Genomic DNA, 22,453 nt, shown 5'->3' with positions numbered 1-22,453 from the left:
CTCAGATTTCCCTTACTATCAGTAGTTACAGAATAAAACCTGCTTCTCACTGCTTTAACTCATGTCCAGCCATGCTTATCTTTGACAAGACCTGTTCATCTTGCAGTTTCTGCCGTGGGTGCGGGGGTGAAAGCTTTGATAGGAATGCAACCCTCACCCAGTGGGTGGGCATCGGATCCTGGGAGTCATGCACCCATGCTCTCAGCTGCTCTCCCTTCTCCCTGGATGGCCGTGCAGGCAGAAAGGAAGGGAGCGGAGGGAAGGACCATGCTGGGGAAGGGTCTGCCAGCCCCAAGCTGCTCTGTTCGGAGGTGGCCTGGAGAGCGCGGGATGCTCCCCAGGACCGCACCTGAACAGAGGAACAGACACACATCCTGAGAGAGTCCGGAGGAGCGGCCGCAGTCTGATGCCAGGGAAACTGAGAAGCCAGGGAAGGGAAACTGTGTGGGAAAGCAACCGGATGTTGCCCCTCACCTCCCCAACCCTGGGCCTGGGCCAGTGATCTTCAGCATCCCAGACCTGAGACCCTAAGGGGGGAGTGGCTGGGGGGAGCAGGGAGCCCAGAGGGTGGGGCTGGCTTAAGTTTCAGCTGCAGAGATGGAGATGCCACACAGCCTTATGGGGTACGTCCCCAGGGACCCAGGAGAAGTGACCCAGGAAGGTCCCCTTGTTGTATCACTCCCTTTCTCTCTCTTGGGCTTTCTGAAGTCGCTGCTGTCCCTGGTCTCCCCTCCCCCTTGACCTCTGGGGGGGTGGCGCCCTCTGAGGCCCTGGACCTTCCTTCCTCTTGAACCACTTCCAGGAATCCTCTGGTGGTTCTACTCACCCAGCTCTCCTCCCGTCCCCTTGAGAACCTCTTGTACGCCTGACAGGAGCCCTTCTTTATCTGCCCACCCCGTGATCGCTGGCATTCCCGGGGTCTCACACTGCACCCCACTCCACGGGCTCAGGGACCACCGTTATTTTCTGCTGAAGACTCTCAGCTCTTCAGGCCATATCTTCCTCCTGACTTTCAAACCCACTCACCTGGCCACTCACTGGACATCTCCACACGGATGCCCTGGACACGTCCGACTCACCAGGAAACAAAGGAGACCACAGGCCACCGTTTCCCCTCTGAAACCTGTTCCTCTGTGGCCCCTCACAGAGCCCATCAGCCAGCAGCCCCGGGACCTCCGTAGCTACTGCTCACTGCAGGGCCCCCGCCCAGAGCTCAGAACCTTCTGCATCCATCCCCGCCTGCCCCTCTCCCACAGCCAACAGGCTGGTCACCTGCAGTCCTGACCAGACCTTCCAGCCGCCCCCTCGCCTCCGTCCTCACCACCACGCTCCACTGGGACCCTACAGACAGGCTCCTGTCCGTGACACACCCTATAAAAATCATCCTAGAAATCAAATTGGGTCACGTCACTCCCCTGCCTTAAAACCCTTTCATGGCTTTGCTTTGCCCTTTGGGTCAATCCAAGCTCCTCAGCCGGTGACAAGCCCTCAGTGGTCTGGTCCCTCATTCCTCCCAGTGCCTCCCCACCCCCAAACCTCTTCCGTCTCTGCGCAAGAACCACCCTCCCTGGCCCTGGAGGACCAGTGTCCTCTGCTCAGTCTGCTCCGGCCCCTGCAGGAGGGGCAGGGGCGGGCAGACTGGGTGCGCTCAGGTATTCAGGAACGAGGCAGGACACGCTCTGGAGACTTGGGGGGCCTGCTTTATTGCTCACCCTCAGGCGCCGTGCTCTCTGTATCTGGGGCACAGAAGAGGCCGGTCAGACTTCCACTGGAACAATCATCTTCCTTCTCCTGCCGGAACTGCTTCTGGGCAGAACCTGGGACGGCTGTATTCTCCTTCCGGTCTCAGGAGAATGTAGTTTTCAGTGTCCACGATCCAGAACTGCGGCTCCAAGCGGCTGCCGGTCTCTCCCGTGCCCCAAAGCCACCCACTGAGCACATTCGAACTGGGTGGACAGGGGGGCAGCAGCCAGCAAGCGTGGCCTCAGCCAGGACTTAGCCGCCGCTCATTAGTCATGGATCAGGTTTTCAGTACAATCCACACTCCACAGCCCCCTCTCCAGGAGGGCCACAGAGGGTCAGGACAGGAAGGGAGTTTGAAAGGGGGTGTGGTGAGCTGGCATGTCAAAGGGAAGTCCCAGTTGGGAGCTCTGAGCAACAGGCCAAGCCCAGAACCAAGAAATCTAGGTGAGACATAGCACATTCTACCACTGTTCCAAAGACAATGCCCGCTATATAGAATATTAAATAAATACACTCAACAAATATTGGAGATTGGTGTCTTCCCCCAGGGAGGCAGCGTGGCAGATCAGGGGACCCCAGTTAGTTCTGGGACATGGGCAAATGCCTGAGGTCTCAGCCTCAATTCTCTTGGGAGGAGGGAGAGTATGGGCAGGGGTCCTGGGTTCCCTCTCATCTGATTCCTGCACATTCTGCTTTCCACGCCTTGTCAGGCCAGGTGCTCCCAGAGCAGGAATGGACACGGGCCAGGATGGACCCAGTGGCCCAGTGCCGCCCAAACCTCACCTGCATCTATCTCTCCCTAACTCCGGGTTCATCCTCCCTAACTCCGGGTGACCTAGCTGCTACTATGAGGGGGGCTCTGAAACTCACCCCACTGTAGTCAAAGGATGGAATCCAGTCCTGGGCCTGTGCCCAGACTGAGCCCTCCAGGCCGCAGGGAGCTTATCCACAGAGGAGGGGCCAAGATAGGGAAGGAAGATGGAACAGGATATTATTCTAAGGAGATACAGCTTTCTGAGCAAGCCCATTTAAGTGACTTTATAACTACAAAGAATGCTAAGTAAACATACAGCTTTCAATCCTGACCCAAATTACTATGTTGTTTTTTGTGTGTGAATGTTTTTCCATTACTTCAACTTTCTTAGGGAATTCCACATCTGTAAGTGTCTGAAAATTACAGAATCCCAGGGAAGACCTCTGGGACGCCCTGCGTCCATCTCACAGGGTGAGGAGGTGAGGAGGCCCACAGAGGCAGAGATGCTTCTTGGGGTCACAGGGCAGGACTGTGGCAGAGCTGATGAGGACCAGCTGACTCCCCACCCAGGGCTTCCTCTCTGGTCCCGCCCCCCAGGCTTGTAGCATCCCAGGCTGGACCCCCCTTCTCCACAGAACACATGCCCTTTCTGGGGCTGCCACATTTGTAAGAGAAAGGTCCCCCCACCCCCCAGTCAGCTCCTGGCCGGGATCTACTTGGGAGGGGCAGGGGGAGTTTGAGGGCCGGATAGCTTCTGCTCCAGCCTGACTCTGAACTTGGGGCTTCCCAAGGCCCAGATTGGATGGAGAAGGCAGGAGGTCCCCAAACCAGACAGATCCTGGGGTGGGAAGCATGGAGGGACTCAGATACAGCTGTGAGGGTGGGGACAAAGGGGTCATCAGGGACAGTACAGCCAAAGTCATCCAGAGAACTGGGGCACCTGAAAAGCACATCACACGAAGGGGTCACTTCCTTGCCGCGGAGACGCCTTCTCCACCACCGCCTCCCCCCTCCCTCCCTGGAGAATTTCCTTGTCCTTGTCTGTGCCCCAGCCACGAGGCTGACTTCAACTGCCCCTGTGTCCAGTCTGTGCGTCATGGCCCCTGTGCCCCGAGCCTCCCTCCCTCACAACAGATTCTGGCCACGCCCTCTGTGGCCTGCAAACCCACAACCGTGGCCGGGCCTGCCATGCTTCCCCTGAGGACCCGGATCCTGCATGCAGCCCTGGTGCCTCACACCCTCCTGCGGCACCGCCAGGAAGAATACACGTGCTTTGCATCTTCTCTTTTTGTTTCCTTTTTGCCAAATAAATGAATGCCTGAGTGTAAACGTGAACTCTTATGACTGCCCTGTGTGTTCTCCTCCTATGCGCCAGGCCCCTGTCCCACCCGCGGGGTCTGGGCCCCCAGTACCTGGGGCCAAAGTGGCGATGGTCACTCCCACAGGAAGCGCACGTACCAGATGGTCTCATTCTTCAGCTGCGGCCCAAAGAGGGGGTTCAGCTGAGCCAGGATGGTGATGAGCCAGCTGCCGGGGACAGCACAGGGAGGGTGAGCCAGGACGCCGGAAGGAAATCCACGCTCCACACCTCGCGCCATGCGTCCGGTCACGTGGCCAAGCCGGCAGACACACAGGGGTCTGCGTTTCCAGGTGAAGGGCCCCGTGAGCCCTCCCCCAGTCTGGCCAGCACAGGAGGTTGGCCCAGGGTTCGTGGGTTCCGGCTTAGGTCTGGTTTGATCTGATGTTTCATAGATTTCTAAGACCTGGGCTGGGGCTGGACTCTGGGACAGGGAAGGGGTAAGACGGCCTCCAGAGGCGTGCTGAAGGGGCCTCCCAGCTAAGCCCAGGACACCTCTGGTCTGGGCCTCCCCCAGCCGGTACCTGGGAGCAGGACAGGGCTGGTCTGCCAGCAGGCACGTCAGAGTCACCTACTTCTAGGAGCAAGACGAAGAACTACCTCCTAGGAAGGGCTGATGACCAGAGAGTCCCACGCTGAGGCCTGCTGGCGACAGGACGGGAGCTGTCCTTCAGGCCAGGGAGATCTCCAGGGAACATGGGCAGGCTGCACATCTTGGTGGGGTGGGGCGGGAGGGCCAGACCCTGTTGTCAGGACTTGTGTGCCCACAGTAGTGGGTCCCCAGAGACTCTAAAGGTGCATGACCTCACATGCCAGAAATAGGTCCCCTGGTGCTCCATCTGGTTTTGCAGGAAGGCTCCAGCTGTTTGACCTCAGACCACACCGCAACCCCCAGCAGCCAGTCACGTGGCTGACGCCTGTAAGCTGTCAGAAATTGTAGTCTGCTTATCATCGGCATTAACCCAGAGTTGATGTTTTGTGGAACATAATTTCCAGGCGTGGCATTTTGTAAGCTGCCCCACCTCTCCACCTGTGTGTGCCCGGTCTGCGGCCAGTCTCCCTTTCCCCTACGTCCATCTGGTGTCTGTAGTTACCACATCCCACGCACACGCCGTCTCTGCTGTTCCCAGCCACCACCCTCTATGCCCTGGTCTCTGTGCCATCGAGCCCCAGCCCCTCTGAGGCCCTCCCTGAGACAGATGAGGACATTCTGCCGAGCCCCGAAAGGCCAAGAAACAGCACAGAGGGCCTTAGAGACGTTCTGTCTCGGGAGAATCCTGAAAAACCGTACATCCTCATGTATTTAAGCTAACATTTAAGCTAACGTAGTACGGGTCATTATTTTTTAGCAAGTTTTATTTTTTTGTTGTTAATAGGGGGTAGAAAGTATTTAACATCGTATGAAGTGAAATGAGAGAACTGACTCAGAGGAATAAATAGTTCGTGATCTAATTAGATAGAACAGGCTTTAACTACAAAACACACCCCAAATATGAAATACATCATGTAAAAAATTTTACATGTGGGCCTTAATCTATGCATTTTGAAAAATTTGGCAGTCTTGCAAAATACTCGTTACTTTTATTTTTTATTCCAGTTGTCTTTAAAACAATCTGTTACCTCTCATTATTGTTTCTTATTTTTTTGAAGTTTTTATTTATTTATTTTTGAGAACGAGAGAGTGCCAGCTGGGGAGGGGCAGAGACAGAGAGAGAGGGAGAAGGAATTCCAAGCAGGATCCATACTCAGCACGGAGCCCGACATGGGGCTCAATCTCATGACCATGAGGTTATGACCTGAGCCGATATCAAGAGGCGGATGTTTAACCGACTGAACCAGGCCCCTCTGTTACCTTGTAAAGAATCAGCATCTCATCACTGTTACCCATCCTATTTTGATTGTTCTGAATTCAGAATACCCCAACTATGCCAAGCATAACCCACAGAGATAGCGTATGAGACCCAGGAGGAGGGGAGGCCACACGGGCTTCCCATGGCTTGACTGATCACAGGAGAGGCTTCCCTCAAAACCAGAACTTGGACTTATCCCCTGGTTTGGCAGGCAGGATGATTTAAACTTGGAGCAAGGTGACATACAAGGGGTGTGGGTGGAAGGAGGAGTGTCTTCTTTTGTAAAGGGGGCGGGGCTATCGTGAGTGGCAGTTTTAGGAAGAGAACATCTGGGCATTCAGGACGCAGACATTGACTCCCTCACCCTGTCCAGGTTCTTGAATCCCTTGGAATTATTCTCTACATCCCCAGGGCCCCCTTCCCAAGTTTGAAGACTCCTGCTCATCTGATGATTTGAAACCGGCCACATCACAACCACCCAGGAGCATGTATTAGAAATATGAACTCCTAAGTGCAGATGTTGAAAACTGAGTCAGTGGGTCAAGGGTGGAGCCCTGAATGCTGTGTCTTTCCATCTCTCCCAGTGATTCTGGTGCCCGGTCGGGCATAAAGAACGCTCAGTTCACAGAAGAGAAAACATGGACGCTACAAAGCTTGTTTGGCTGCCGCATTTGGAACCAGACCCCAGAGTCCAGGACTTCGAGCCCCCTGCTCTCTGTGCCATCCCAAACTGCCTGCTCCCCTACGTTTTACAGACTCAGCCTTTCAAAAGTGGAATCTGTCACTACCAGGACAGAGGAGAGGGCAGGGCTTAGGGAGAGGAGGGAAGACGTCGAACTGGGGGAGTGGTACTTACAAGAGGTAACAGCAGACAGCCGTGGCCACCAGCATGGTGATAATGACTCTGCAATGGAAGCGGTGGTCAGGTCAGGATGGGTGGAACCAGCACCCTCCCAAGGCCAGGCCAGGGCCAGAGAAAGAGCTCCTGGTGTCAGCCCCTTTCCTGTTGGCCTTCCTGATGCCACCTGAACACAGGAGGCTGACTTCTATTCAGGGTGACAATTTAAGAGGGGAGATAAAAACTCAAGCGTCACCCCAGGGGAAAGCCCACCATGACTGCATCCAAGTTGCATTATGGACCTTCTCTTTACCTCCCTTCTCCACCACCTACCATCTTATTGCAGCCATGCTGGGAAAAGATACCCCCCCACCCCCACCCCCGGAGTGGCATTTGCAGCAACACACCATGGAATGTTCTCTGCAATGCAAACTTCATTGGGCAACGGGATGGAAAACAGAAGCTGGCAAGAAGCAAGGAGACGGTGAGCCATTTCTGAGGCAGAGTGAGTGGTTACCAAGGGAACAGGTAGCTCTGTGTCCATACAAAGAGGACTCTGGACTCAGAAGCTTAAAATGCAGCAGGAGAGACTTCAGTTAGAACTCACCAAAGTTTGCAGGAGAGGTGAGATACTAAAATGGTTCACAAAGTGATGCTGTGGGACTTCAGGATCAGGGACAGTGCCCATTTGTCCAAGTAGCCTCCACCCAAATCCAAATCAGGCCCCAGGACCCCTGGTCTAAAGCACCTGAAGTCAGTGCCAGAGGAATTACACTGGATCCATTCCTTCAACGTTACTAAGCATTGTGGGCCAGCCCTGTGCTGGGCACTGGGGTCCACGGTGGTGAAGGAGACAATCTTCCAGGTAGAGGAACTTAAAATCAAGTTCAAGTTCAGGGGAGAGCCCTTCGTAGCTGAGGAACTGATAAACTGACCCACAGTAACTGATGCAGTAACTGATAAACTGACCACAAGGTACAGAAATCTGCTAGGGGCCGCTCAGAAAACAAAACCTGCTAAAAATTATTCAACACATAATCCGTGCCATGCGCTGTTTTACATGCGTTATTTCGGATATTCCTCACAGTATAGCCTTAAAAGGCACGTACCACCATCATCCACATTTTACGTATGAAGAAAGTGAGGCCTGAAGGGCTAACGTTCGCTCAAGGTCACTGCTGGTGAGCGGTGGACAAACCGCATCAGCGGCCGGCCATGGCCTCTAGCTTCACTGGGGGGAGGGGGGGGGACCCTTAACTGCCTCCCGCGTCAGCCGGCCCTCCACCTTTCTAAAGCACCACCGGCTCTGCTCTTTGGCCCCGACCGCCTGCCAGTTCCGAGCCGAAGGCGGCCAGTGAGGACAACGGAGGAAGGCGGCGCCGAACGAGCCCTGACCCAAAGCTCGCTGCACCGCCTGACGCTGCCCGGGGAGGGGTCCGCAGGAAGGCCGGGCCCGCACGCCATCCTTACCCGCGGTTGGGTCCTTTCGGCACGAACCAGGGCCCGGCGATGCCGATGAGGCCCCAGAACGTGGTGAAGATGATGACCGGGAGGGCGAAGGAGTGTGCCGTCATGGCCGGACGCGGGACGCCCAGGCTGGGGCGCCAGGCCGAGCTGCGGACGCTCAGGTGTGCTGGGTCCCCGCCGGCCGCTGGCGCCGAGCATGCGCAGCAGGAACGGGCCGCCAGGGGGAGCTCGCGCAGTCGCCCCCGCGCAGGCGCGAGCGCGTCGCTCGGGCAGGGGCGGGCTTTCCGAGGGGCCAGATCCAGCTTCGATCAGCTCTTGATGAGCTTTGACCGGCGATACTCACAGGACGCAAGCATGGGTCGAAATAAACGGCTTTATTCAGGGAGCAAAAAGTTGCGAATCCAACGTGGGGTTTTAAACCTCATTTGCACGTCTCTGAAGCCAGAAGAGGCTGCCGATCGCCCTGAGTATCCTTGGCTGACGGGTACCTGAATGAGGGAATCGGCCAATCTTCACGCTGCCTTGCTAAATACTTAGCGCCCCAGGAACCCAACGTAGGCTTGAGGAAGAACCAAAAGGTCTGGGGTAGGTTACACTGTCTTAGGTGTCTGGCGAGGGCAGGGGGCTGAATTCCCTCCCACCTGGTCTCATCAAACCATCAGTTATAATGCCGGTTACTCAGAACGTCAGACCCTCTGGGCATCAGGGGTGGGAGGACGCCAGGATCTGCGCATGTTGCTGGTGCAGGAGGGTGGAGGCGTGGCTAGGACTCTGGCCAAAGGCTTGCTCCTCCTCTTCAGCTTGTTTTCTTGTGAGGCAAAAATAGGAAGCCTCTCCAACAAGGGTGTCTCCAGGCCCTGGATTTGAAATGCAGCAAGTGCCTTGAAACAAAACCAAAGAGGTCAGGCTGGGTAATAGTCTCCAGCAAAGGTGTTCACCACGTGTCAGCCCTGGGGTCCTGCACAAAAACGTCGGTAGGCCTCTGTGCCATTAACTAGGCTGCCTGTGCCTCTTAAGAAATGTGGACAGTGCAAATCGCTGCAAAAAAACAAAAAAAAAACAAAAAAAAACCAACACAACATTTTCCATCACCCGCTCCAAGGGGCCCAACTTTCTCAAAAGCTGGTATTGGAGGCTTCCTCAGTACATGGATGTGTAGGCTGGATGCTTCCCTACCTGGCCTCCACCTCAGCGCCTAGAGCTGCACAGGGAACTGTGTGTGTGGAGCTCACACACACAACACTGCTCGCGGGACTAGCCTCATGCTCTGAGGATTCTTACAGGATGGAAGAGCCCCAGGGAGGATGCTTGCCAGAAAGTCACCTCGTTTGGGATCTATGGATAGGGTGGGGGCAACGACCCCTATTTTAAGGGGTCTTTCTCTCTTCCACCCCACCAATTTATAGCCCCAGCACCTCGCCTAGGGCAGAGTCCTGAACTCCCCACAGAACCTTATGTGAATGGGGGAGGGAGGCCTGGGCTCCCTCTCGGTGTGGACAGTAACACTGCCAGAGCTGTAGCTCTAAAGGCCCGTGGTATACCCCATACCCCTGACCCTGGGGCTGGAAGAGAGGCATTTCCACAGACTAATAGAAGGCAGAAAGTGGGGACGAATTCCTGGCTCGCAGCTGAAGAAAACAGGAAGACGATGGCACTACGGCTAAGTGCTAAAGGTGGGTGACGGGAAGGGAGAGTCAGAAACACTGGGAACCGGGGCGGGGGGTGGGGGGGGGTTAGAAGGCGACAGTCCATACCAGCATCTCAGAGGCTCTCAGCACCTCCCAGGACAGAGGAGAGAACAGAGCGCTGGCTGAGGGCCAGGCGACTTAGCATGCAGCACAGGGCGGGGGCCCCCGGCGCAAGGCCAGGACGCAGCACCATTTCCTGCCTGTCTAAAACAAGCAAAAGGCAGGGGTCAAACCTGCCCTCTAACCTCCCCTGGTTTCCTACCCAGGAAGGTTAGGAAGGCGGGACCCAGGCCCCACATCATCCCCAGCAGATAAGCAGCCTAGGAACCTGCCAAAACGAAGTGCCCTGGAGGGAAAAGTGCTTTGCTTCAGGGAGTGAGGGGAGAGGGGTGAGGGGGAGTGGGAACATAGTTGTGCAAGACACCCTTCTGGGCCTCCAGGGTAGTGCTCTCAAGCTTGAGTGAGCCCATGAAGTTCCTGGAGGACCTTGCTCCAAACTGCCCGTCGCTGAGCCCTAGTCCCAGATATCCGCTCAAGCAGGTAAGGAGTTGAGCATATTTAACAAGCACCCCTAGTGACTCCCAGGCTGGGTCCCAGAGAACTGGGAGGAGCGGACTAGGCCACCATGCTGATGGCACATTTAGGGAGCTCTGTTCCCGCAATAAGGACGTCGGTAGCAAGGGACGAGGACAAGGGCTGAAGGCAGCTACGTCCACTCTGTGCAGCCCGAGGTCTGACTTTTGGGGAGCTGGAGGCGCCGTCACTCATCAGCCCAGTGGCAGACCAGGAGCCAGCAGGCACTTGAATTCTCTGCTGCCACGTCATGGAGAGGGAAACTGAGGCACAGGAAAGAGGAAGAGATTCATTACGGTTGAACCTCTGCCTGCGGCAGAGCTGGGGCTGGAGCCCAAGCCTCCCAAGTGAAAGCGTGGACATGTCTGCTCCTCAGGAAACCAGGCTCAGGTCAAACATAAGTGCCGCCACCGCGGGGAAGCAGCAGGCTCCCTCCAGGAAAGACTTTTCCTCCATTGTCCCGGGATGACCTCTCTGGAGTGCTCTGTGGAGAGGGTTTGGCTTGCCCCTCCTAAGGGAGCCCCTGGAGGAGGTAGAGAAATTCTCTGGTACAAGTGTCCCATCTGAAGTTGAAGCTTCCCTGCTTCTGCTGTAGAGCCAGGGTGAGACCCAGAGCCGGGCCGGTGGTCCCTAGAGCCTGGTGATCCTCTGTGCTCACAGTGCCTCCTCCATGCCACTGAGGCTGTGGGCAGCCTCCCCAGAACGCTCCCCAACCATCCAGGGGGGATGCTGGGGTGGGGGGTGCTTCTGAAAGTCCCAACAGCCTCTCTCCCATTTCAGAGAAGTCCTCTTGCTACCAGATCATGGGGTGGAATATTTCATGATGGGATTATTTCCTGAAGCACCTTAAAAATGAATTTGAGCTAGGAACCTTTCTGCTTATTTAAGTGCCAGGAGGTCACCGTTGCTCAGAAAGGGGCCTTGGGAAGCAGGTTTGTGCTCCTGATTACCCTGCCTCTGGGAGGTGGGCTTAACTATCTTGTCGCTGCCCACTTCCTGGTGCTTGGAGAGCACCCCGCCCCCCCCCCCCCCCCCCCCCAAGCAAAGACTCTAGGGCAGCCTTGATTCTGCAGAGAGCCTGTCACCATGATTCCCAGGGGCAAGGCAGCAGCGGGGGGGCGGGAGGGGGGCCTCCAAGGCAATCCCTAGGATTCCTGCTCCGACGTGAGCTCTCCGTCAAGACAGCTTGGGGGCCTCTTGGCTGGTAGGAGGGTACAGGAGCCTGTCAGGAGGGTCCATGATGCAGTCCTTCAGGATCTCCACCGGCTCCTTGTAGGGTGGAAGGGGCGGTTTCTGGGTCACAGCCTCCTCCACATAGAGTGCCCCCATCTTCTCCTTCCTGAGCCCTGGTCCTTGTGCGAGGGGAAAGAGAACCCACAGTTACACGGAGGGGAAAACAGATTAGATGACGACCCCTTCCCACATCCACTGTGCCCCAAGGAATGCTGGGTGAGAATGCAGAACAGCCTGGAGATATGACTGCGCTGCTCTTGGCAGACCTGTTCTAGACTCGCTCTGTTCTCTCACCCTGGGGTGGTGGGCCTCACCTGGGGCGATTCTGCCCTCCAGGGGACACGTGGCAATGCCTGGACACACTTCTGATCGCTACAACTGGGTGAGTGCCAAGGGGGCCCAGTGGGTATGTAAGGGGTGCAGGTCAGGGGTGCTGCTGGAGACCCGATCACACACAGGCCGGGCCTTACAATGAGGAACCTTCCAGCCCTCAGTGTCCACAGTGCTGAGGTTGAGAACCCTGCCTGGGAAGGAGGGCCTTATGCTATCAAATCCGGTAGTGCCCTGTATTTGCTTCAGATGTACTAGTCCCACCGCCCCCTGCAAAAGGGCACACTTGAGAGCACCCTTCACCCCCACATGCCTGGACGTGGGGAGCAGCTCACTCAGCAAACGCGTGGGCGAAGGATTCACTCTCCAGCTCCCTACCTTTCTCCCTGTCTCCTCTCTCCACTTCCACCCCAGGCCCCTCCCCTTGCCCAGCAATGGGGCCAGGGCCGCCCTGCTTCCTGGGGAGCCCCTGGCAAGCCTGAGACCCTGTCCGCAGCTGATGACCACAGACCGGGCGGTAACCATACAGGAGCACAAGCAATGGAAGGGGACCAGAAACAACAAGATGTCAAGGAAGAAACTTCATTGCTGTCACTGAGAAGTGACACACGAATAGCCTGGAGGCCCTCTTTGGTTTTCAGGGACTACTTGAAAAGAGGAGACTTGCTCACTTCAGACTCAGTAACTCACCTCCCATATAACATAAGCGTCCCTCCAGTCCGTCCCCACCCCGGCCCCCAGGCTAGCTGGGCTGTGCCCCCTCACAGATGCCTCCCTGCCCAGGATGCTCCAGCCCTCTCCTCCACCTAGAATCTTCTTCTCGGCCCCTCCGACCTGACTTCTTCCCTCCCGAAAGAGCCGACACAGCACCGCGGAGAACGTGAGCTCACTGCCCCAGCTTGTCCAGTCCTCTGGTTACTTCCAGTCCTGGTCTTAACCTTCAGAGGGTGCCGCTGGCATCAGGGGCCAGACGTTGTGCACTCGACACGTATTAATTCACTTTACAGAAAAAAAACCAAAGCACAATGCGATTAACCTGCCCGACGTCACACACTAGTTAGCGGAACCAGCGGGCAGACTGGCTCCAAAAATTCGTGCTCTCAGCACTACTCCCTGCTGCCCGCAGCAAGTATGCCCTGCCTCCCTAGCCGGATCATAAGCTCTGTGAGGGTAGATGTCGTGTCTCGCGCACCCACTGAGACCACGCCTATCGTGACAGCTGACACAGTGTCAAACACCTCCGTGTCCAAGATCAGCATGGGATTGGGAAGATAAGATTCTCTCCCTTCGTTTTCCCACGTCCGGGAACTCTGTCACACGTACTTACCCACATGGGAGCGAGGTGGCGCTTGGGCACAAGTGTAGACGTGGCTGAAACGCCGGCCTGAGGAGGTCAGGTACCAGTGCTGGATGGCGGGCTGGGGGTCGTACTCCGTGACTGCCACACCGTTTACTGCCGTCATCATGAGCATGTTGATCACCTCGTTGGAGAGCTTGGTCCTCTCGTCGGTCCTGATCCGGTTCATGGCACTGAAGCCCCGCTCACAGCAGGAGGTGGAGACGGGCACGCAGGCCACCACCGCCACCAGCCTGCTCAGCAAGGGGAACCGGTAGTGCTGGGCCAGGGCGTTCTTACACAGCATGGAGAACGGGAGGTTCTTGGCGATGGCTTTCAGGCCCAGCCACTCCTCCAGGAGTGCTTCCTCGCTGTACCCTGCGGGGAGGGAGAGCTCAAAGTATCTGGCAAGGGCAAGAATGTCATCGTTCCCGAAAGTGGCAAGTTCAATCCCACTTGGCCAGGCCATGGTGTCAAACACCTCCATGTTCTTGAGCTGCGGGGGCCGGTCTGTGTCAAACCTTTGCTGGAGGTACTCGATCCCGGTCAGGATCATTCTCTCCCTGTCCACCTGGAACCGCTGCTCTGCCATCTGCATTCTGTCCAAGAAGATGCCATGGAGCCGCCCATCCCGGAAGCCGGCGTTGAACTCTTCCTCTTTGGGCCCTGCCTGGTGACGGAGGGTCTCCAGGGCCACGTAGGCCCGTCCCAGTGTGGAGTTCACCTCCGTAATCAGCACGATCTCCTTCTGGCACACCTCGGACAGAGGCCTGTAGATGCTCAGGAAGTCCAAAAGGAAGTGGCAGAACTTGACGAAATGGAAGCTTTTCATCAGCTTCAGCATGCCTCTGGCCCTGTGCCCGATCTGGCCCCCGGCTTCCGCCACGCCCTGGAGGTGCCTCGCCAGGGCCGGCCAGCTCACGATGAGCGCGTTCAACGTGCGCCTCTTGCTGGCCACCCACCTGACGGCGTTCAGGTCCTTCAGGCGGATGATTTCCTGCTCTAGGGGAGCCGCGCCTTCCTGCAGCTCGTTCAGCCTTTTATTCGAGGACTGATAAAACTTGAAGACGGTCCGAATGTGCCGGTCACACTTCTTCACCAGATCGATGCCCCCACAAGCGTCGACCACGGCCAGGTGCAGCCGGTGGGCGACGCAGTGGACAGGCAGCAGCTGGGGGATGACCTCCTGGAACTTTTCCACGAGGCCTCCTCTGCAGCTCAGCATGGTCGAGCCATCGGTTCCCAGGCCGACCACCCAACCGGGCTTCCGGAAGGGGATGTCCAGTTCATCCAGGGCAGAGATGATGGTCTCAAAGTATCCGTCCACCGTCTCACTGTAGAGAGGGGCCAAAGTAATGTACGACTCTTTCACCTCCATGCCCTTAAAGTAGCGGATATAAATCCCCACGCAGGACTGGTCGGAGGCGTCCGTGGAGCTGTCCAACAACACGCTCACACAAGGGGAGCTCCGGACATCCTCGAGGATCTCCTTCTTGAGAGTCTCAGAGATGTATTTGATGAACTGCGTGCACGCGGTGCGATTGCGGTACTTGCCCAAGATCATGGTCCCGGTGCTTTGGAGGAGTTGCAGGATCTTCTCAAAGTCATTCAGGGGCCTCGAGTGATACGCGATGGAGTAGGCGGCGTTGAAAAAGTGCTCCATGTTCGCCATCAGGTCACTGGAGATCTCTGGGACCGGGGCAGCTTGAGGGGTGTCTTCCTTGACTTCCACGGTGTTGACACAGAGCTTGTGTGCTTTGCTGACCTCGTGGTATTTCAAAGTCTCCACTTTAAAAGGCCCCGTGTAACCACGGACTAACCGGGATGATTTGTCGTGGAGACTAGGTCTTTCTTTGCAAGCTGAACAGAAGAGCTTGGTCTCTTTGGGGTCGATTACTAACCACGGGAACTGCCCAAACCATGACCTCTGGATTGAACGGGGTCTGTAAGTCCTCTTGATTTTCCTGGGTCCATCTACTTCGACTTCACAAAGGCTGGGATTACCGTGGGAACTACGGGTCTCCACTGAAGGGGCCGGAAGCACTGTGGATTCTACAGCCAAGGCCGGTGCCTCTGCCTCTCTTCCGGCCACCATTTTCTTCTTCCCTTTGGAGCAAATACAAATGTGCTTAGTGTTGCTGCGCAGAACTCTGTAGCCTCCTATCAACTAGGATATCCAATTTAATGAGTATCCCTTATGCAAAGCAGAGCTGAATGTGATCTACCTTTCTAGAAATCATCAGTGACTTCTCTTTAAACCGTTCCCCATTGTTATCTGTGTAAGTCAGCTTGCGGTCTAAGAGAGGTCCACTGACCCTTGTGGGACCTTTAGCCAGCCTCCCTCTCTCCATCCACACAGCTACCCTGGGACCGTGTGACATCAGCTGCTAGCAACCTTAATGAGCCACCTTGGCCATAGATGCTATTGGATAAACAAGTGACTTCAATCCTCTTTTGGGCACCACAAAGAAATAAGGTTAAGTATCCATAAGTCGTCTTACGAGCCTTAGAAAGAAGGAAGGTACAGGGGCGCCTGGGCGGCTCAGTCGGTTAAGCGTCCAACTCCAGCTCAGGTCGTGATCTCACAGTTTGTGAGTTCAAGCTCTGCATCGGGCTGTCTACTGTCAGTGCAGAGCCCGCTTCGGATCCTACGTCCCCCTCTCTCTCTGCCCTTCCCCCCGCCTCTCAAAAATAAGCATTTAAGGGGCGCCTGGGTGGCTTAGTCCGTTGAGCGTCCGACTTCAGCTCGGGTCATGATCTCATGGTTCGTGAGTTCGAGCCCCGCATCAGGCTCTGTGCCGACAGGTCGGAGCCTGGAGCCTGCTTCGGATTCTGTGTCTCCCTCTCTCTCTGCTCTTCCCCCACTCATGCTCTGTCTGTCTGTCTGTCTGTCTCTCTCTCCTTCAAAAAAATAAATAAAAACATTAAAAAAATTTTAAAAAATTAAAAAAAATAAACATTTAAAAAATCTTATAAAAAAAAAAAAAAGAAAGAAGGGAGGTACCGAAGTATTCGCAGTAGCTACTAGCCAATAAGCCCCTGACTGAGATACACAAAACAGTGAACTCTCACAGGCCAGGGTGCTGTCACTAAAAACTGGAGGGGGAGGGAAGAAGGGCGGCTTGCAGGCCTGCAGTCACAGAGTTCCTTATAACCAGTGTCTCCCACACATCGCCCCCACCAGCTCTACCACAGACCCCATTAGCATTCTGCTCATGAAAGGGCCTCGTTTTTCCCATACGGACCCCGTTTCCCAGGCTGTCTGACACTTGGACAGCACAGTTAAGTTTCTTACTCATCTTTGTCCACCAGGGCCTAAAACAAGGCCTGTTGCACAACAGAAGCAGGACAGGGATGGCTGAGTGAACACTGTGTGACCCGTCGTGGCCACGTGGGCCCCAGGATGTGCCCTTCAGAGCTCAGTAAGTCAAGACTCACCTGGAGGACGACCTTTCCCCCACTTGGGCCCGTTTGGGTCCTTGATCCAGGGCGCAGCCCGACGTTCCAGCTTCGAGATCAAGTCTGGTTTGGCAGCCGCAGGCCCTAATGCAGGGACGAAGAGTCACACTGAGGTCCCTGCTGTGGACCACCAAGTCAAGTAGCCCGCCCGAAGCTAGTCACGGAAACGGAAATACTCAGGGGTGGCTCTGGGTCTATCTCTTAAGAAAGTCTATTCAGCCAGGGCCACGATGAAAACATACGTACGTGGCAGGCCAATTTATGCATAAAGCCCGAGAGGCAGTCAGGTCCAGATGCTAACGTGCATCCCTTAGCCAGGATACATAACGTCCTTAGCTCCGCGGACCAGCCACTGGAGACAAGAGTCAGCTGATTGTATCTAGAGGAAAGGTGGGTGTCAGAGGAAACAGGATACAACAGGAGGAGAGAGGGCAGGGATGGTAAAGCCACGCGAGAAGAGTTAGACTGTCACGGGCACTATGCTGGCTCAAGTGCCCCCAGAGCCACCATGGCCGGCCTACGGGCAGGTGTCTTACTACATGAGTTATTTTCAAGGGGCACTTGGAAGGCCCCTTAAAAATGTCTGCCTTGGGGCGCCTGGGTGGCTCGGTCGGTTAAGCGTCCGACTTCGGCTCAGGTCATGATCTCACGGTCCGTGAGTTCGAGCCCCGCGTTGGGCTCTGTGCTGACAGCTTGGAGCCTGGAGCCTGTTTCAGATTCTGTGTCTCCCTCTCTCTCTGCCCCTCCCCTGTTCATGCTCTGTCTCTCTCATCTCAAAAATAAATAAACGTTAAAAAAAAAAAAAGTCTGCCACCTGCAGAGGAACCTTAAATATGACTAGAAGCAGGCCAGGCCTCTGGGTTAAGCACTGCCCTTTATTTAAAAAATGAATATTCTCAGGGGTAGGCAAAGAAATTGATTTCTTGATTTAAAATAGGGGCGCCTGGGTGGCTCAGTCAGTTGAGTGTCTGACTTCGGCTCAGGTCATGATCTCGCAGTCTGTGAGTTCGAGCCCCGCGTCGGGCTCTGGGCTGACAGCTCAGAGCCTGGAGCCTGCTTCATATTCTGGGTCTCCCTCTCTCTCTCTCTGCCCTCTGCCACTCATGCTGTCTCTGTCTCTCAAAAATAAACACTAAAAAAAAATTTTTTTAAATAAATAAATAAATAAAATCCATTAATATCTACCTACATGCTTTGGTATGTGTGTGAATGTGTGTGTAAATTCCCTTTGGAAAGACAAATACAACTGCTAAGCGTGGGTGCTTCTGGGAAAATAGTGATTATTGTCACTGTTCATCTCTAGGGTCACTTGAATACATTTATATATTTGTATCTGTTATGAGTGGGTATCCATATATTTACTACTAATAAAAATATAATTTAATACATTGTTAAAGTGCAGTAGACTGGATACATCCTTAAAACATGTCTAAAATGAGGGCAATGGAATAATAATAATAATAATACAAGGAAAAGTTACTGAACACCAGATGCTGGCAAAGTAGGTGGCAAGGAGAAAGAAGCGGATCTAATGGCAGAAGCCCCCAGAGACTCGGGACGAGGGGCCATGAGCGGCAGAAGGTGGTGAGTAAGAAACGGGTAGAAAGGGCGGGCCCAGAGTCTGCAGAGACCATTCCAACCCGGGTCGTCCCACCTGCCCCAGGAAACCAGAGAACACCGCCACCCCCACCTACCCTCACTTGAGGAGGAGAATGGAGATTTAGTCCACAGAAAAACAGAAGTGGGAAGGTTCCAGGCCCGGGGAGGGTGGGGATAGTGGACAAAGAAGAAGGGTCATGATAATGAAGAAAGAGTCTGTGTTCGGAAATGTGCACTACTCAGCTCCAAGAACACAGGCTTGGCTTCTGGCCCCAACCAGGGGACTTGGAAGAGTTTTCTTTTCTTCTTTTAAAAGTGTTTATTTATTATTTATCTTGAGAGAGAGAGAGAGAGAGAGAGAGAGAGTGAGTGCAGGGGAGGGGCAGAGAGAAAGGGAGAGAGAGGATCCCAAACAGGCTCCGAGCACAGAGCTGAATACGGGGCTGGAACTCACGATCGATTGGTGAGATCATGACCTGAGCCGAAATCAAGAGTTGGATGCTTAACGGACTGAGCCACCCAGGTGCCCCTGGAAGAGTTTTCTTTGGAGAAAGAGAATTGCCCCTCCCTGTCCCCTTCTGCCCCAAAGGCCTCCGGGACATTGACTTTTGCAAGATTCTCAGTGAGACCTGCAGGCTCACAGCGGACACCCTGCAGTGAAACCCACCCCTTGATGAGTCCCAGCTGCGCACAGAGCTTCCAGCCAAGGTTTGTCAAGGCTTTACTCTTAAACCTGGATGAACCACACGATATTTATTTAAGACAAGCCTCTGACATGAAACGGGTAGGAAAGAGATCGGAGGAACTAGAGAAACTGCAAGGAACGAAACAGATCTCCAAAAAACAAGCCTGAATTCCTGTTCCCAGAGAGAAAAGTCACGATAGTCACCCACGAAGAGAGTCATAGGGGTTCTTAGATTAAAAGTATGATAGAAGAGGGGCACCTGGGCAGCTCAGTTGATTAGGCTTTGGACTTTGGCTCAGGTCATGATCTCACAGTTCATGGGTTCAAGCCCCATGTCGGGCTCTGTGCTGACAGCTCAGAGCCTGGACCCTGCTTTGGATTCTGTGTCTCCCTCTCTCTCTGCCCCTCCCCCACTCACGCTCTGTCTCTTTCTCCCTCAAAAATAGCATTAAAAAACAACAAAATACGATAGAACAAATGACAAAATTAAGTAGATTGTTAGCAAATAAAATTGAGAAAATCTCCAAGAAAGTAGAACAAAAAAGACAGAAGCAGAAAAGGAGAAGCAGAAGGAGGGAGAGGTGGGGAAAGAGAAGAAAATAAAACCAGAGGCTCAATTTAGGAAGTCCACTATCTAACTGATAGGGCTTTTTGGAGGAAAGAAAAGAGAAAATCAATAGGAAGAAATCATACAAGAATGTCCCCCCAAACCGGAAAATGCAAGTTTTCAAGTGGAAGGGAAGCACTAGGTACCCAGAACAAGAAGTGAAAAGTCACTGATGCTATAAACACTTCAGAACACTAGACTAGATCTTGAAAACTTTCAGAGTAGAATAAAACAGGCTGTGTTCAAAGATTTAGTTAGAAAAAGGTATTTAGGGGCGCCTGGGTGGCTCAGTGGGTTAAGCATCTGACTTAGGCTCAGGTCATCATCTCGTGGTCCATGAGTTCGACCCCCATGTCAGACTCTGTGCTGGGAGCTCGGAGCCTGGAGCCTGCTTCGGATTCTGTGTCTCCCTCTCTTTCTTCCCCTCTCCTGCTCACATTCTGTCTGTCTCTCTCTCAAAGATAAACATTAAAAAAGAATTTTAAAAAAAAGGTATTTTAACTTCTCTTCAGCACCAGTAAAACCTAAATGCAATGCTTTCAAAATACTGAGGAAACTATTTCCAAGCTACCATTTTTTTTTTTTAGTGTTTATTTTTGAGAGAGAGAGAGCAGGGGAGGGGCAGACAGCAAGGGGGACAGGGGATCTGAATCGGGCTTCGCACTGACAGCACAGAGCCCAATGCAGGGCTCGAACTCACGAACTGTGAGACCATGACTTGAGCCAAAGTTGGACACTCAACCAACTGAGCCATCTAGGCGTCACCCCCCGCCCCCCCCCCCCACCAAGTTACCAATTGGAAAGCAGCATAAGGCATGTCCTCCCATGCAGCCTTTCTTGGGAGGTTACTGGAAGATGTGCTCCAAAAAATGAAGATATAAACCTGGAAGAGATACAGCCAGGGGACAGGAGGGGGACAAAGGGAACTCTGAGGCCACAGCTGTGCAGGCCTAAAGAATAACCAGCTTGTCGGACAGGGCAGGAGAATGGAGACCTGATAACAGAAGCCCCCGGGGAAAGAATGAAATTGATCGGTCACAGGATGTCTGAGCATGTGGAAAAGCTCTTCAGAGGAGGTTTAGAATTCCGCTGGACAGTTGGAGAGAATTGGCAATAGGACAGAAAACTAGCAAAAAAAAAAAGAAAAAATTTCAATCTCAGGGGGGGAAAATCCTACAAGGAAAATCATCATACTATGCCACTTTGATCAGAAATAAATAATACATCATCATAATTATGCAAATAATTTACATTGAATTAACCAAAACAGCATGATATACTTGTTCTGAGAGGATTGAGGGACAGAGTGGGGGCCCAGGGTGGCGTAAGAGGGCCGGATCTTCATCATCCACAGTAGGAATCAAGAGCGAGTATCACTCTAAAATCAACAAACCAGGAACAGCAACAGACATACTAAAGTGTGAGTCTGCCCGTCTGTTTTGGTTCAAGGTCCAAAAGATAGGAGGGACGCCCAGGTGGCTCAGTCAGTTAAGTTGTCTGACTTGGGCTCAGGTCATGATCTCTCCGTTTGTGAGGTCAAGCCCGTCACTGGGATAAGTGCTGACAGCTCAGGGCCTGGAGCCTATTTTGGATTCTGTGTCTCTCTCTCTCTCTGCCCCTCCCCCACTCACGCTCTGTCTCTGTCTCTCTCTCTCTCAAAAATAAATACGCATAAAAAAAATGAAAAAAAAAACAAAACAAAAAAACCAAAAAGATAGGAGCCAACTGTCCCCCATCCCAAAGCTAGACCACTGAGGCCTGACTTGGAAAGTGGGTGGTTGAAACACTGGGCTGGGACCCAAGCCCTCGACACAGGGAGTCGGTGCACTGGGAGTGAAGAGGACAGGAAGCTGGATACTAGAGATGTTTCTGGAAATAGATGTCAAGTACACTGTAAGGACCCCTCCCCTACCATGGAGAGAGGTGGCACGAGCTTTCCCCTGACCTTAAGCCTAATGGGGATGACATCCTGACCTTTATCTCCTGGGCTATGGGGCTCCTCATGAATCCAGGCCTGGAAAAGACTAAAAGGCAGAATCTGATGGGCTCCTTCATGGCGGCCATGTTGGGAACAGCCTACATTCCCAGACATTGTCGGAGCAAAGGATACCTAAGTGTTTTCCATGCTCCAGATGTGGGCCCCTGAGGGAAAGAGAAGGGTCTGGAGCCACTTCCAGGGACTCTGCCCATGACTGCCTGTTGGCAGCCCAGGAATGAGCCACTATGGGGCTGACGGCCAAAACAGACATTCACCATGTAGAACAGGTGGCAGTAAGGGATGGCGGGGGAGCGTAGAGCTCAAAAACTCACCCAGAGAATCAGCTTTCAACTATCCGAGCCACGAGTGGAAGCCAGGTAAAAGCTTTGCAGCACCTCTCCTCCCCACTCACCCACCACTGCGCCCCCCACCCCCGCCCCGGACACACCAGAAGTCCCGGGCCAGGCGGAGGTTAGGAGGAGAACTCCCTTCTTCCTACACAAGACACCAGATTCCAGACCAGAGGCAGGTGGAGTGGGAAGGGGCAAGAAACTTCAGCTTTAGACGAAGTCCAGATAGTTTACTACCCGACAAAGCCTACACTTTTACTTCCTAACTTTGCAGAGGGGGTAAATTTTTGTGCCATTTAAAACTTATAGTGTCAATAATAATACAAGAAACTCCAATCATTTACGTTTTGTCCTGTTTGTTTTCTCACTCATATGTTCGTGTGCCCTCCCCTCCCCTCTTTCTCTCCTCTCTCTGCATACATGTATGAATAATACGTAAATATTACATAGGTGATATTTTTCTGAACCATTGAGACTACACTCTTTTCATACCCCCTTTTATCCCTAAATACTTCTGCACGTATCACTCAAGAAAAACGACATTCTCTCATGGGGTAGGTGGAATTCTAACATGAGCTCCAGGGACCTTGGCCCTTCCTGATCCCT

At 53.8% G+C, this 22,453-nt stretch overlaps 2 protein-coding genes across 3 annotated transcripts in view; both read right to left on the bottom strand.

Moving 5' to 3' along the window:
- Positions 1-1,680: 1,680 nt before the first annotated feature.
- Positions 1,681-8,237, bottom strand: ATP6V0E2 (ATPase H+ transporting V0 subunit e2). Its single transcript, XM_049642080.1, has 4 exons — positions 8,013-8,237; positions 6,561-6,608; positions 3,910-4,024; positions 1,681-3,437 (listed from the first exon to the last, which is right to left on the bottom strand). The coding sequence occupies exons 1-3, from the start codon at positions 8,114-8,116 to the stop codon at positions 3,931-3,933; spliced, it is 246 nt and encodes an 81-aa protein (XP_049498037.1). The 5' UTR covers positions 8,117-8,237; the 3' UTR covers positions 1,681-3,437; positions 3,910-3,930.
- A 129-nt stretch (positions 8,238-8,366) lies between these two features.
- ZNF862 (zinc finger protein 862) overlaps positions 8,367-22,453 on the bottom strand; it is a 37,644-nt gene continuing 23,557 nt past the window's right edge. For both annotated transcript variants that reach the window (XM_049642078.1, XM_049642079.1), the window contains exons 6-9: positions 16,608-16,712; positions 13,161-15,275; positions 9,764-11,622; positions 8,367-8,890 (exon numbers count right to left, since the gene is read on the bottom strand). In XM_049642078.1, the coding sequence (XP_049498035.1) occupies positions 11,447-11,622; positions 13,161-15,275; positions 16,608-16,712 (2,396 nt within the window). In that variant the 3' untranslated portion in view covers positions 8,367-8,890; positions 9,764-11,446. The remainder of the gene's footprint in view (positions 8,891-9,763; positions 11,623-13,160; positions 15,276-16,607; positions 16,713-22,453) is intronic.

This window comes from Panthera uncia, chromosome A2 (genome assembly GCF_023721935.1).
Source record: "Panthera uncia isolate 11264 chromosome A2, Puncia_PCG_1.0, whole genome shotgun sequence".
NCBI lineage: Eukaryota > Metazoa > Chordata > Mammalia > Carnivora > Felidae > Panthera > Panthera uncia.
The sequence above is the reverse complement of the archived record's forward strand: the minus strand, read 5'-3'. Positions and strand labels throughout refer to the sequence as shown.